The following is a 16,330-nucleotide window of genomic DNA, read 5'->3' as shown; positions in this document are numbered from 1 at the left end:
AAAAAAAGCAAAAAGCTGGTATTTGTATTTATTACGATTATTATGATTTGATATACTATTTTCTGTAATTACAGCGATAAATATTCATTTAATATTTTTGTGAATAAACTAAACATTATATTCACTGTTACAAATAATTCTATCAAATACGAAAATGATTGTTGTAAAAGAAATTTCATCTTTGTTAGTGTTAAAATGATTATTAATATGATAATTGTTACTTTCACTTGAATTATAAATTTTATTGATGATACAAATACATATTTTTATTTGGTATTTTCAGGAGTTAATTATTTGTGTTAAAAATAACAATATCTTACATAATAAATATTTAATTTATCTTTAATGAATACTTAATTACTTATAGTTTATTTAAACCTGATAATACATAATTTAACCGAGAGAGAATCTTTACCAAATATGAGTGTCAGAAACTAGGCCGATGGCAGTGTCAGAAACTACAACACAAGAAATTTTAAGTGTCAGAAACTGGGTCTTCAAACATCACTTTTTAAATCATTAATTAAAATTACTAATTCGCTTCAAATAATTATATCGCGTATATGAGTTTTTCTAGAAACTCTGAACTTGTTTATAGAATTAAAATTATTTGTTCTAATGAAATATTATTTTAGTTATCGTAATATAATCTCAGGTGTCACTCTTAGAGTGTCAGAAACTGGGCCTTTTACCTTACTTCGAGATAAATGTTTATAAAAAATTCGTTTACTACGAAATAAAACCACCCTGTAACTAACTCTTTGTTACACTGATATCAGAGCACTCTACAGAAATTTTATATTCGTAGACTTTTATGTCAGCCAAGGTCACAATTTGCATGCATTTTTTGTTTTTATTTCTATTTTTTATCCCAATGCCCGGTTTATAAAATTTTTATGTAATACGTAACGTTACATTTTTTATAAACGTAAGTATGCAAAGAAAAGGTGTGGATACTCTATAATGTATGAAGTGTACGAGACCTTGCGAATGTAACCTTTTAAAAGTCATGGTCGAGACGGAATGAATAAATGCAATTTGTATAATTAGTACCTAATACTGCAGAATTTAAAATCGGCAACAACAATCAATCAATCAAAGTAAAAATTAGAATACCTAATAACTAAAGGTTTTCATTTAACAAACCTAATAACTAAAGGTTTCTATATAACAAAAGAATACAGAAAAAAATAAGTAATAAGTTCTTTGCACACTGACAATTTTTGGGATCGACTCGAAATTTTTTATGAAGAAATCGCATGAGGACAACGAATTTTTGAAAACGGCAATTAAAATTGCTTACCTTTGGCCGTTTCGAATGGTCCTTCCTTGTCCAGAGTCGTATACTCAAGGACCCTTTCCACGCATGTCATGTAACTTATCACTTCCGCCATTTGCCTCATGCCAAATTGCAGCATTCCGGTTAAAGTTAACGATTGAGAAACAGCCAAACCAACATAACTACCACCTTGGCAAGTAAAAAAAATATATATTTTACTTTCTTTATATTCCAGTCATCCTAATTTTATTTTATACTCACTTGCGTTCATAAAAACAAAGCTAAATGCAACACATGCTATATAAAGCACACTTAAAATATCTAACCAAAGACCAAAAGCAGATATACAAGCTATCGTTAGATACCACGCCGAAGTATGCGTATCCTAAAAAACAAAACACATATAAAGGAATTTTCACGACGTTTCGTCGCGGTATTTGTAGGTACTCTTCAGGGTGAGACGCGTCAAAAGCAAGACTCAAAGAAGAGGCAAAACAGTGCAGTGAAACTGAAATTTTAATTTTCATAATTTGTTCTTCAGCTTTCTATTTACATATGTACCTAGATACAAATACAGTCGAACTTCGATAACTCGAATTTTTGATAGGTCGAACCAAATTGGTTGGCAATAGCGTCAAAAATAGCAAATGCGTGTAAATTTGTCTTGATTAATCGAACTTCGACTACTCAAATATCTTGATAACTCGAACGAAATATTTTGCGCCAACTTCGATAAGTCAAATTTTCTGGGGGAATCCCGTAATTACGGTCGATTTTAACCTATCTTTTTTTAACGTATTTATGCAGGCAGTTCAGTTTCTGCGCTTGCTAAGTTCACTTGTTTGACTTACTAGTTACTACCAACAATAAGTAAAAAATACTGTGCCTATTTCATTTATATATTTGCGTGTGTTAATATGTCATCAAACGTACTTTAAAAACATTGTCTGTTGGTCGAAAATTTGAAAATCCGTTGAGTGTCTTGCGTTCCTATTTAAAAGCCAGTGAATATACAACCGATGTCCTGTATAATAGTTTAAATGAAATTGAAGCTTTTTTCAAAAATCAAAATAAGAAATCCGTCCGTCAGTCACAAATAACTGACTTTTTTACAGTAAAATAGTAAATATATACATATACGTATATATGTACTTGTAGTACATACGTATGTACATACTTACTATGTATGTAAAAATATGTTGCATAATTTTTGTTATTCCTTTGAAAAGCATAGATATTAAGGCACTTATGTAACATTTAACTAATTTTTACTGAATTAAATACATAAATGTTCATTCACAAAGAAATAAGTACTAATTAAAGAAGTATTATTTGATAACTCGAAGTTTTTATAATATACTAACATTTTCTATGTAGTGAAAAATAATAATAAAATTTTGACCTTATTTTCCGCATTTTAAGTCTAAACAAAGAAAATAAATTTATATTAAAATTTTCAAATCGATATCAGCCGAGATCAATTACAAATTCACAGAAATGATACAATCAGCTAACAGTAAAAAAAGTTTTTCACCTTTTCAAAAACAAAACCCGAACAAATAAAATAAATTAATTCTCACCTGATGTGAATCAAACTCTTTCCTCAAAGGCATCTCGGCAGCAGATGCCCTAATTGTGGTAATGCCATTCAATGAAGCATTTAAATGAGAAAAGACTGGACTTCTTGCTAGAAAACGAGAAAATAAAACTAATAAAAACAACACTAGATAATACAATATATTTACTTGTCCCTTCCAAATGCTTGATATCTCTGGCAGAAGCAACGTACCAACTTTGCACTTTAATAAAAACTGCCCCTAATATTACAGCCACTATAATCATCCAGTCGTTCGCTATCGAAACGTTTATTAGTATTCCAATCATTACAAATAAAATCTATAATAAAGCATTTAATAATCCTTGTTTAAATATGAGAGACATAAAATTATTCTCAATTACCTGGAGTGTTTCTAACATAATTCTGGGTAAAAGTTCATCAATTATTCCCATGTCTCTTGAAAACCTGTTAAGAATTCTACCACTGGGGTTCGTGTCAAAAAATCGCATTGGTGCCACCAGCAGCGAATTAAACATGAGTCCATGTAATTTTTTAGACGCCCTCATGCACACCTTTGAAAGTATAGCTTCTATAAAAGTTGTTTCTATTACATTGTGTAACCGGTAATTACCTTCAAGAAAAACATAGACCTCGACGTGGTTATTACTATACTTCCAAGAATAAGTAATGTGTAAACTAATAAAGCAGAGTTGGTCGATATAAGATCGAAATCATCCTCCCTACAGTCCTGATAATACGTCGAGTTACTATTTGATACGTTATATAGGTAGTTGGTCGAGTTTTCCCCGAACTCCGGTAATAAAATTTCTGGATGATGTTCAGCTGTACAGTTTAACATCAATATAAATCTTCTCTCTTCCTGGGAAGTCCTAAAAAATTACAGTCCATTTCAATTTGTTAGAATTGTGACCTTGAAGAAATCTGCGCGAAGAATACAGAAAGAATACACACTAGGCGTGAACAAAACAGAAATAGTTGGAACAAGCTTGAACGAGCAGAGCCCTCGATGGGCGGTCTTAGGAGATCGGCTAGAACTGTACAGTACTAGACGAAAATGTTTAGCAATTTCTTAAAACAAAAATGTATATAAACTAACAATAGAAAACAAAGCAAAAGTTTTATAGGTGTGTAGAGCGTTAAGTCAATTCACTTGCTATTATTTTTGGCTAAGTATGCTTTTAAATAAAGCATATTCTTAAAATTTAACGAGGCAGTTTAAATTATTCTGCAAATGGTACTGTACACTTTTGTTTAGTTCTTTCTCAATGATCGGTGGAGGAATAAAGGGAAGGGGCATATCTCTAACTTCTTGAAACGAACAGTACCTATAGTTTATGACCAATTTTCTTCGTCTTTTTTTTGCGTTTTTACTTACCAATAAGAAGTCCAATAATCTGCAGCACTAGATGCAAGTTGAGCAGCAACCAACATTATAATAACGCCTGCTAAAATGAAGAAATTTCCTCCAGATCTTGCATAATCAACATAAGCTTTAGCTCCCAACTTATTGACTTTCTCTTCGTTTTCTTCTTCGTCCTCTTGCTGAACACTGGACTCCGATTTTACACTCTACAATGACACAATTTCTTATATAGAAATGATCAGGTCTATGTTCGCATCAGTTTTGTTCTAACCTTTGTAGATATTATTGATTCTGTCCTCTTCACTTCGGCAGTTTTCTTCACTGTTTCGGATGACTCACTTGAAGATATCAGTAAGTTCGTAAAGCTCAAATGTGTGTGCTTACTTAATTCTTCAAACGAACCATAAGCTTCAATTCTACCCTAGAAGAACCACATCTCAATAATAATTAATTGATTTAGACGGTACTCACGGGATCTAAGATCGAAATTCATTTTTTACTTACGTCGTTCAGTACAATAATTTTGTCTGCTTTCTTCAGATATTGAAGTTGATGAGTTACCAAAATCCTCGTTTTTCCTCTCAAATATTTTATGATACATTCCTCGAACAAGTGCTTTCCTACATGGGTGTCAACGGCAGAAAGGGGATCGTCTAATAGATAAATGTCAGCCTCTCTATAGACAGCTCTTGCCAAATTTATTCTGGCTTTCTGTCCACCGCTGAGCGACACTCCTCTTTCTCCAACGAGAGTTTTGTCACCATAAGGAAATTGTTTGAAATCTGTTTCAAGAGCGCAAACCTTAACAACCTGTTTGTAGTAATTCTCCTTGTACTTTTGTCCGAAAAGAATATTTTTTTGAACGGTAGAAACAAAGAGCCATGGTTCCTGAGAAGCGTATGAAATACTACCGCCAACTTCTAAGTTTCCTTCTGAAGGAAGTAGCTCTCCGAGTAGAAGCTGAAGAATGGAGCTCTTTCCTGAACCAACGGGTCCCACTATGGCACACAGTTCACCTGAATTTACTCTAAATGTGAGATCTTTTAGTGTTGCTACGGAAGGTGACCAGAAAGCGGTTATATTGTCCAAAATGACGGACTTATGGGTCTTTTTGACTATTTTGGGGGTCGGCTTTTCTTCCAGTAACAAAAAGTCTTGAAGACGTTTAACAGATACGAGACATTCGGATCCTAAAGTGACTGCATTCGGGTAAAATATCGCCATGGTTAATTGCATGGTATTAAACAATTGGGCAATGGAAAAAACTTTATCGGCTGTTATTTTGCTTCCTAATAAAACGTACGTTAGAATCGTCAGGTAAAGAACCAGCCGTTCCAAAAACACGGCCGAACTTAGGTTTACACCCTTCAGGAAGTTTGCCATAGTTATTGTCTTGATCTCATTCGATCTGGACATCTTTACGACATCCGCAAACGGCTTTTCCCATGCGTACATTTTTATTACTTGGATGCCAGAAATTAATTCGCTCATTATTTTTACCCTGCTGTCAGTTTTTTTCGCAACTTTTAACCGAAGAGTTGACGCCAATTTTCCCAAATATCCTTGAAATTAATGGAGTATCATATTAGATTAAAAATAAGCGAGTTTTGTAACTTAATAGCATTCATAGTTTTTTCGTTTTGGAGACTCACCTTGAACGGGAATGGTAAGAAGGATCATGGCCAATACTCCAGCCAGAGCCGATGGTCCTACCTCCATCCATATTAAGTAACTCAATATAACTGCTTGGAGAGGCATAATCCAAACGAAATGTAAAAATATTACCACCAAATCGAAACGATTTACATCGTTTGAAAGTAAATTTACTACTTGACCTGCGGCTGTGTCATTCAGAGATTTTTTACTTAATTTCAGCAACTATAAACAAAAACTATTATTTCTAAAATACTTTCAATCCTATTCTAAAAAGAAAAATGGGAAGAATTCTTCCTGCCAAAGGTTTCTTCATTTATAAAAGTAATATATGGAACACTTTGACATTTAATAGTGGTTAATACCAAATATTAATGTGAAAACTCATTTTCAATTTTTTACCCTCAAGTTACTGAGGAAAAATTTGTTGCTGTTGACCTTTGGCTTTACGCATCAATGCTCTCACCATAAAGCTACGAGAGATGACAACAGCAACAACGACGAACCGTACTTATTACGTCACAAATCTGTCAAACTGTTAATAAAACGAGTGGTTAAAACCAAATATTAATGTGAAAACTTATTTTCGATTTATTACCCACTATAAATTACAGATAATTTGTTGCTGTTGTCACGCCCTCGTCGGGAATAGAACCCGGTATCTTTGACTTTACACGCCAGTGCAGGTGTGACAACAGCAATAAACTTTTCCTCCCTAACTTGAAGTAGGTAATTTATAATGAGCAATGAATTTTCACATTAACTTATAAAACTAATGTTTAATTATATTTAATTACCTTTCTATAGACTAATGAACAACAAGCAATCCTAACTCTCATACCAACACGTCCTGCAGCTAAATTAGCATGATGCATCAAGAAGATAAAAACTATAGATATAGCTATCATTAAAGATCCATAAATTATTTTGTGTTTCCGATTTTCTTCGTCTACTTCTTCGTTAACCACATAAAATAATTGAATGAATGTCGCTAATATGACAGGATGTAGAGGTCTAGAATTAACAACATATGTAAAAATAGGTACATTTATTATACTATTTATTATTAGCATTTAATTATGTGCACATTCAATCTCCTTCTGTTTTCAGTTTGTTTTTTAAACATCCTGGGGAAACAGTTCATGAAAAATATGTTAAATATTCATCACAATCACAGCATGTATAATAAAGTAATTTATCTGAATTGTATAAGAATTGCATCTAAAGTGTGACGCAATAGCAATTAGAGTTCGCATTTCAAAGAAAAAACAAATGAAAACATTAATATGGTAAATAAATAAAAATGTGTAATTTATCTTTCGTAAAAAGTTCATTTACTATCGGAATGTATAGATTGGTAACCACATATAGATACTAATATCCTACAAGTATTTTCCGACTGCTTGACTACGCTCTAATAACAGTAATAAATAATTCTATTGTTCCACTAAACCAATTAAAAAGGCAATCTGTATAACGAAAGAGCATAATTCAATTTTTTTGTCATAGGCAGGTACTTTTTGAAATTCTTAAAAGTAATGAGAGTTACAATAGAAAAACCCACTGTTTGAATTAATGAATTATCAATAGGCAGACAACTGCAAGAATGACATTTATGTTTTCATTCTAATAATTGACCTTTTATAATAATTATTATTTCTCCTTTAATAAGTATTCTTAAGAGAGCCGCTATAGATTTATAAAAAAGGTTTCTCATTTACATTTGGTGACAACAAAGTATTTATTTTAATAATTGTACCAATAAAAACTGGTACCTAGTAATAAATACAGAAATGTCTGGAATTGCGGCATTTTTCAGTGTATCTACTAAGAATAAAATGCGGTGGCATTACATCTGAAATCTAATTGTTCATTAATTATTACAAGTGACAAATTAATTGATCTACAGTCGTTGTTTTTGTTAGCAGCAAGCTAATTATTATTTTTGTATCACTACACCTTTGTGGGAAAAATCTATTTTTAGATAATAATTGTAGTAAATTTATTATAGTTGTAGTTACTTTTGTGTCAAGTGATGCGGTCACAAAACAAGCTTCCTGATCTTCCCTTATTCTTGCTGTATAAGCACAAGTTTGTGAGCAAGATGTTAAGAAATGAATCAACCCAGCAAAAAATTGTCAAGACAAGAAGTAAAACAACAAGCAGTTACTAAACAAGATAAGAAATCTCTTTTATACACCACTACTTATACATAATGTGTCCTGTGTCCAGTGTGTTAAAATGCATATAGGCACATTGTGATTGACTCTTTTGTCTTTTATTTTATAATATTATTTCAAGAGCAGCCAGGGTTAAAACAATCAAATAATGGTGGAATCGCCGGAAACAATATATTATACTATTCTACTATGTAGTTTTACCGTTCTGTGATTATTTGGTTCACTTTACTGTATGTATGGAGTACAACACTTCAACAATTTATTCTTGTAATAAGAAATTTGTCCGAAAGCTACTCGATAATATATGTACATATAATAGACTTTTAATCACTCGGGTAGATTAACAAGTTACACACGTCACATTATATTAAACAAAGAAACTAGTTTTTCTTGACTGTTGATAAAAATGAATGAATTAAGCGTAACGTTTTAAATATCATTCAAATGTACTAAGAATTTATTTTCAAACTGTTTTGTCTCCTTTTCAAAGGTGACAAAATCAAAATATTCGTAAATCAGACCTGAAGATTTATACAAATGAAAACCTTCCTCACTTACTTTAGGATAGCGAAAGCTATAAATAAAGCTAGTCCAGCTAAAGAGAATTGAGCTAAAAAAGTTTTTGTGATGGCACAAAGAAGGCTTGGCTTCGAATTTTTTGTTTTCGCTTTCCACAGTTCATCTTCCCAATGTTTTTCTAATGTATCAGTTAATTTACAAGAACCATCAGAGTCCATACTTTGATACAAATCGTCCACTGAAAGGGGCTGTTTTGTAGCCTTGTATATTATTTTTACTAGCCACCTTAAAATGGAAATAGGATCATTTTAAAATTTATACCCACATCAATTTCTTGTTGTAAATAAATTACATGGTAACATCCATAAAAGAAATACAAAAATATTAACTTACACAAAAAATAGTTTTGAAATACAATTGGCTTCCTTTTTTGGGTTTTGCTTGTTAAGTTTAATACAGTTGTCCATCTTTTCTTAATAATATTTCCTAAAGCATCTGAAAGAAACGGGAAAATCCGCTGTATTATGAAACATTAACTTAATAAGAGAATAACAATGAACCTTTTTTTGTGTATGGATATTAGTATTGGATTAGCGAATTATTACAAGTGTAAAAAACGTTATTCTTTTTGAAAATTTATCAACTCAAAGGTGTTCCTTTTCTGCGTCAAATGAATTTTTTTTATTCAAAAATTTTTTTCGCTATAAGGGTCTCTCTGTAAGGAAATTTTGGTAAAAAACTTAGGGAATAAAAAGAAACTTCGTTCCAGCGAACTGGGCACTGCCCGTCATAATGAGAACGAGGTGTTAATTAGATAAAACCGTCGTATATAGTGAACAAACTAAACCTTCGCTCATAGAAGCAGATATCCATTAACTGAACAAAAATTTTTATTTTCGTTTCTTCTGAAAACGTAAATGAAGTTATTTCCTAGTGGAATGATCAATTCTTCAAGGCAGTTGCTATCTGAAGCATTTATTCAATTATACGCTGCAGGGCTTTCGTTGTTTAGATAACAAATAGGATATCGAGCGAATATCTTGGGCATAATGTAGACAATTATTCGAGGAGACAAAAGAATGTTCCATTTACCCGTTTGAACCAGCATCCTTGAAATACATAGTTAGATAAGTCAGTCATGATCAAGTTCCTTAGTGGGTGTTTGTTGCATGTATAAATGTTCGCGTGTTTACGATAACTTGTATAGGGAAAAACAGAATTAAAATGAATATTTATGTAAAAATAAATAATTAGTGCGTTAATACAATAACTAATTCACATTAAACGCTTAATTGCTTCACGTTTGAAGAAGCAATATGTCCTTTTTTGTTATAGGTTCATTGATTTGATGCATTTAATCATAAATCAATGCGCATTGATGTTTACTAATGTTCAATTAATCGACCACATCTGATATAATGATTTTTGAGGTAAATCGATTAAGAAAATTGCGTGGAAATCCAATTTAACGAATAAACGAGATTTTCAATTTTAATTTATACTTTTGCTTTATTATAGTATAATATAAACAATATTGAATTAGCAAAAGAATCAAATAGGAATTTGGTAGAATTGAATGGTTGAAAACAATATTACACATTATATTCAAAATATTATAAAATAAAGTTACAATTATTATCCTCGTTTTAATATTTATTCTACGAATATATTTTAGATATTTGTAATATAATTTTAATAACGAAAATATAAGTCTTACCTAATTATTTAATTTAAGTAAGGCAACACCTATTTTATTGAACATTTCCATTCGACTAGCACGTAAATTCAAATTTATAGTACGTTCAAGTTGTAAAGGATTTTCCACAAAATTATTTTGCAATACAAATATTTAAAATATGAAAATGATAAGGTGAAATTTATGTTTGCGAATGCAAAAAATTAGTACAGCAGTTAATACTATGCCGTTATCTATTGGGCCAATAACGGTTACCTTTGAATTAGCTTTCTATGTGATTTTTAGGAAAATACACAAATGTATTTATTAAAACTGGGAATGATATACAATACAATATGATCCCCATAAAAATTTTAGGTAAAATAGTGTTTTTATAACAAGAATAATGATGAGCAAAATTGATCTTGGGCCTGCAGTCGTAGACTTGGTCTTGGTTTTGCGAAAATGCATATATATTAGCAAGACTAAGTTCGAACGAACAAGATCAAGACTAAATAAAGTCAAGACCGAATGTACAAGATTAAACGAAAAATTATTAAAAACCGTAAGGATCAGATTAAATGAGCATGACCAAGACTTAATACGCAAGACGAAGACCAAGACCGAAATTATATCAGCAATGTCAAGACCAATACTAAAACTGGGACAATTGTGGTCTTAGTTTTGCTTTGTTCGTCACTAAACAAGAATAAGTAGCTTTTATATAGTTTTAAGAATAATTTTAGACATATCTTTGAAGGTAGATAATGAAATCCGAAAAAGATTGTTAAAGTTCTATGTTTGGAGCGCGACGCTGTACGGGTGTGAAATATGGATGTTGGACGCGACGGAAAAGAAAAGGTTAGAAGCATTCGAAATGTACTGTTACCGACAAATAATGAGGATACCGTGGATAGAGAAGGTTAGAAATGAAGAGGTATTAAAAAGAGTAGGAGAACAGAGGACTATATGGAAGTAAAAAAAAAAATAGGCGAGATAGGTTGGTGGGACACCTTCTCAGGCATGAAGGTCGTAAGAGATATATTAGAGGCAGAAACAGGAGTTAAGAGAAGTAGAGGTAGACCTAGATTAGATTACTGTTCGCAAATAGGGAAATGCGAAGATTAGCTCAGGATAGGAATCAGTGGAAATGCGTGTCCAACCATCAGTCTTAGGACTGACGACCTTACGATGATATATGTATCTATACATAAATATCCTTCTGAATTCCTCATAACGAATCGTAGCTAATACCCACATTGTCTATTGTGTTATTTGGACTCCCAATCCGAACTTGTTAACAGATGGTTTCTGTAAAATGTATAGACTAACAATCGACTAAATTTCGGGTTTTTAAATCAAATTGTTTTAGAATAATCGAAAGTGGCATACAGGCGAACGTATGTATAAGGGTACCATTAATTTTTCCCTACATGAACATAATTAATTGATTTATGTTTTACCAGTATTATTATACACACTTATCTGTTGTTATTAAAAATAAATAAAAAGACATGAAACAAGCAGGATATTATGGATGTTATTTTTTTTTAATAGTAATAAATGGAATTGTCGTCAGTAGATATGTGTGTGTGCAAAAACTGTGAATAATCCGGGATTTTGAATTGCTAATTTGGCATTACGAGCAAATTCATAATATGAATATCAAATTGTTGTAATTACCATTTGAAAATAATCGCATTTGAATCTGATAAAGTTATTCTATCCAGCGACCCTAACCTTACATAGATGTACATAATGATGTATATTTTACAATTACACACAAAAAACTGTTACATAATAAGGTGAGGCTGACTCACGGTTTCAACAAATTTAAATTTAAACTATTTTACAACCGACGTGTACATGGACAGCAAGTAATTTTTACTCCTAGAAAAAAAGTAGCCATGTCCCCATGATCTATCGTCATTTATAAAAAAAATACTGTATTATAGATAAACGGGCTCTTGAATAGTCAAGACGCAAAGGCAATTTTGGCATTAAATAATACAGTAATGGCTCAAGTAAGAAATATTAAAGGAAATTATTGAATCCCAATGCCGATTTTTATAATATTAAACATTCAGTATTCACGTGTCAGCCTTCTTAATTGTTTAATTTCTATTCTTTTCTGCTAAAAGATTACCTCACTAGTTGTTAAAAAAATCGACCATGTTCGTTGATTAAAATGATAAACAGAATTGAATCGAAGCACCTCTCAAATTTCGCAACTTCGCAATCATAACGACGAAAACAATTAAAAAAATTTTTATGACAATAATTACCTACTGAAGCACACAGTGACTTAATTAATAATAGAGTTTTCGTCCTTAATACAAATTATTGTGTTTATCAGGATTTTAACATTATATCACTATTTTTTTAAACCGACCAAAAAAAAAATCGTCTTCTTCTTGTCTAAAAGAAGACGCTTATTTGTATGACCTTATGTATCAACCGCCATCGATAAAATACAACAATTTGAGTTAGTTTAAGCATTTAGTTATTAATTATATTTTAATTTAAATTATAATGGATTTCTAGATACTGATTATTTTTTTATGACTCTTAATTACAATGACATGATAAAGGCTAAATCTGTCACATTTTATTTGAATTAATAAAAACAAAATCCACAAAATGTCAGATCTCCTCTGCATATGCTGATAGTAAATCAATATCTCATGCCTTTAAAAAAAATATTTCTAAGATTCACGTTTTCAATTGTTAGTCTTTATTTGATTTTAATTACATGTGTCTGAATTAATTAGTACCAGACATTTTATTATTTTACATTTATGTACTAAAATGGTAAGTAATAGGAGTAAATGTTTTAAATTAAGTTACAATTCTAAACAAAATGACAATTATTTTTTAATTTATAATTGAAAATATATAATTAATGTGATTGGGTAAAAAGATCAAATTTATGTAAAATTGTTTAAAACGAATTGTGAAAAACGTATTTCTGATGTCTCTAAATCACAAATCAAAAATTGTTCTAAAACTTTCAATCAATTCAAAGCAGAGTAGTTTTATACTATTTCAACATTCTTCGAAAAAAAATAATAATAAACATCCATATTGCGAAATATGACAACACGCTGATTAGTTTTTAATAGACACTCATGTTTAATAGATTTATCTGGTTTATTAGCATAAAATTGACTTGTTTTTTTCATAATTTAAATTAATTTGAGATGCATTGATAATTGAGATTAATTTGAATTGCACAGCATGTCTCTTAACATAAGCCATTTCCTGTATCTATCGTTCATGATTTATTCTTCATATTTTTTTAAACAAATTTAATAAAATAATTAAATTAAACTACAAGACACATTATCTCTTTTATTTATCAATAACATTAATTGTATACTCGACTTAATCAATACAATCACATATTCTATTGACGAAATAAGTAATTTAGATTTATATTTAGTGATAAATCAATTTGAGATTAATGATAATACTAAATATTCAAAGTATAGCAAAAAATGAAACAACTACGAAGTATTTCGTCAGAAAATACGACAAGCGTTTTACTTTACTTTTGACGAATTTTTCAATAAATTAATGAAGGCACCCCGGCGTCCAGTATGCTGAAGAGTATTTTAAGGTTAATTTTTTGGTCAATTACACTAAAAGTACCTTTACAGTCTATTGCTGTTTCTGGTACCATTTAATATTACATCTCAAGAAAATTCGCGAACTAGATCCTGTTTTTTGAAAATTCGTAAAACTCGCTAAAAACACAGTAGTAGAAATATAAGTCGAAGCTAAACTTACATAAACGATTAGTGTAGTTGTTCGAAAGTCACTAAATCACTAGAAAACCACTGCTAATAGACAAACAAAATTTCATTTTTCTCGAAAAAGCGGTAACAAAAACCACGATGCGCACTTTTCGAATATTATAATAAAAATAATACGTAAAAAAAATGTTTATTCCGGGGCAGCTTCAAGACAGAGAACTATTGAGTTGGTCCCAACAGTCCCCACTAAATTGCTGACCCGACATTGTCTCTTGAAACTCAAGATTATCCATCGAAGGAGGAAAGTGAAACAATTTCTTTATCTTTTCCAAGGTAATCGGGTGCATAAAAAAAGCGCACAGAACAAAAACTTTAAATAAATATAGCATATATCCAAGGGATAAGTATGTATGTACGTATATAATGGTTAACCATTCACAATTATACAATCGAGAATAATGAAAAACTTCACCGACTACCAGCAAAAATTGAAAAATTAACCCCTGCGTTATTATTTTGTGTTTCCGATTTTCTTCGTCTACTTCTTCGTTAACCACATAAAATAATTGAATGAATGTCGCTAATATGACAGGATGTAGAGGTCTAGAATTAACAACATATGTAAAAATAGGTACATTTATTATACTATTTATTATTAGCATTTAATTATGTGCACATTCAATCTCCTTCTGTTTTCAGTTTGTTTTTTAAACATCCTGGGGAAACAGTTCATGAAAAATATGTTAAATATTCATCACAATCACAGCATGTATAATAAAGTAATTTATCTGAATTGTATAAGAATTGCATCTAAAGTGTGACGCAATAGCAATTAGAGTTCGCATTTCAAAGAAAAAACAAATGAAAACATTAATATGGTAAATAAATAAAAATGTGTAATTTATCTTTCGTAAAAAGTTCATTTACTATCGGAATGTATAGATTGGTAACCACATATAGATACTAATATCCTACAAGTATTTTCCGACTGCTTGACTACGCTCTAATAACAGTAATAAATAATTCTATTGTTCCACTAAACCAATTAAAAAGGCAATCTGTATAACGAAAGAGCATAATTCAATTTTTTTGTCATAGGCAGGTACTTTTTGAAATTCTTAAAAGTAATGAGAGTTACAATAGAAAAACCCACTGTTTGAATTAATGAATTATCAATAGGCAGACAACTGCAAGAATGACATTTATGTTTTCATTCTAATAATTGACCTTTTATAATAATTATTATTTCTCCTTTAATAAGTATTCTTAAGAGAGCCGCTATAGATTTATAAAAAAGGTTTCTCATTTACATTTGGTGACAACAAAGTATTTATTTTAATAATTGTACCAATAAAAACTGGTACCTAGTAATAAATACAGAAATGTCTGGAATTGCGGCATTTTTCAGTGTATCTACTAAGAATAAAATGCGGTGGCATTACATCTGAAATCTAATTGTTCATTAATTATTACAAGTGACAAATTAATTGATCTACAGTCGTTGTTTTTGTTAGCAGCAAGCTAATTATTATTTTTGTATCACTACACCTTTGTGGGAAAAATCTATTTTTAGATAATAATTGTAGTAAATTTATTATAGTTGTAGTTACTTTTGTGTCAAGTGATGCGGTCACAAAACAAGCTTCCTGATCTTCCCTTATTCTTGCTGTATAAGCACAAGTTTGTGAGCAAGATGTTAAGAAATGAATCAACCCAGCAAAAAATTGTCAAGACAAGAAGTAAAACAACAAGCAGTTACTAAACAAGATAAGAAATCTCTTTTATACACCACTACTTATACATAATGTGTCCTGTGTCCAGTGTGTTAAAATGCATATAGGCACATTGTGATTGACTCTTTTGTCTTTTATTTTATAATATTATTTCAAGAGCAGCCAGGGTTAAAACAATCAAATAATGGTGGAATCGCCGGAAACAATATATTATACTATTCTACTATGTAGTTTTACCGTTCTGTGATTATTTGGTTCACTTTACTGTATGTATGGAGTACAACACTTCAACAATTTATTCTTGTAATAAGAAATTTGTCCGAAAGCTACTCGATAATATATGTACATATAATAGACTTTTAATCACTCGGGTAGATTAACAAGTTACACACGTCACATTATATTAAACAAAGAAACTAGTTTTTCTTGACTGTTGATAAAAATGAATGAATTAAGCGTAACGTTTTAAATATCATTCAAATGTACTAAGAATTTATTTTCAAACTGTTTTGTCTCCTTTTCAAAGGTGACAAAATCAAAATATTCGTAAATCAGACCTGAAGATTTATACAAATGAAAACCTTCCTCACTTAC

The 16,330-nt window shown here is 30.7% G+C and overlaps 1 protein-coding gene across 1 annotated transcript in view; it reads right to left on the bottom strand.

Moving 5' to 3' along the window:
* The window catches only part of LOC108734966 (multidrug resistance-associated protein 4), a 17,512-nt gene extending 3,234 nt beyond the window's left edge, over positions 1-14,278 (bottom strand). The window contains exons 1-14 of the mRNA XM_018466744.1: positions 14,038-14,278; positions 8,967-9,068; positions 8,613-8,858; positions 6,672-6,888; positions 5,874-6,099; positions 4,726-5,783; positions 4,493-4,642; positions 4,234-4,427; positions 3,469-3,727; positions 3,239-3,409; positions 3,025-3,175; positions 2,860-2,966; positions 1,541-1,664; positions 1,304-1,468 (exon numbers count right to left, since the gene is read on the bottom strand). Of these exons, the coding sequence (XP_018322246.1) occupies positions 1,304-1,468; positions 1,541-1,664; positions 2,860-2,966; positions 3,025-3,175; positions 3,239-3,409; positions 3,469-3,727; positions 4,234-4,427; positions 4,493-4,642; positions 4,726-5,783; positions 5,874-6,099; positions 6,672-6,888; positions 8,613-8,858; positions 8,967-9,040 (3,142 nt within the window). The 5' untranslated portion in view covers positions 9,041-9,068; positions 14,038-14,278. The remainder of the gene's footprint in view (positions 1-1,303; positions 1,469-1,540; positions 1,665-2,859; positions 2,967-3,024; positions 3,176-3,238; positions 3,410-3,468; positions 3,728-4,233; positions 4,428-4,492; positions 4,643-4,725; positions 5,784-5,873; positions 6,100-6,671; positions 6,889-8,612; positions 8,859-8,966; positions 9,069-14,037) is intronic.
* Positions 14,279-16,330: the final 2,052 nt, after the last annotated feature.

Source organism: Agrilus planipennis, unplaced genomic scaffold, assembly GCF_000699045.2.
Source record: "Agrilus planipennis isolate EAB-ADULT unplaced genomic scaffold, Apla_2.0 scaffold92, whole genome shotgun sequence".
In the NCBI taxonomy this organism is placed as follows: domain Eukaryota; kingdom Metazoa; phylum Arthropoda; class Insecta; order Coleoptera; family Buprestidae; genus Agrilus; species Agrilus planipennis.
The sequence above is the reverse complement of the archived record's forward strand: the minus strand, read 5'-3'. Positions and strand labels throughout refer to the sequence as shown.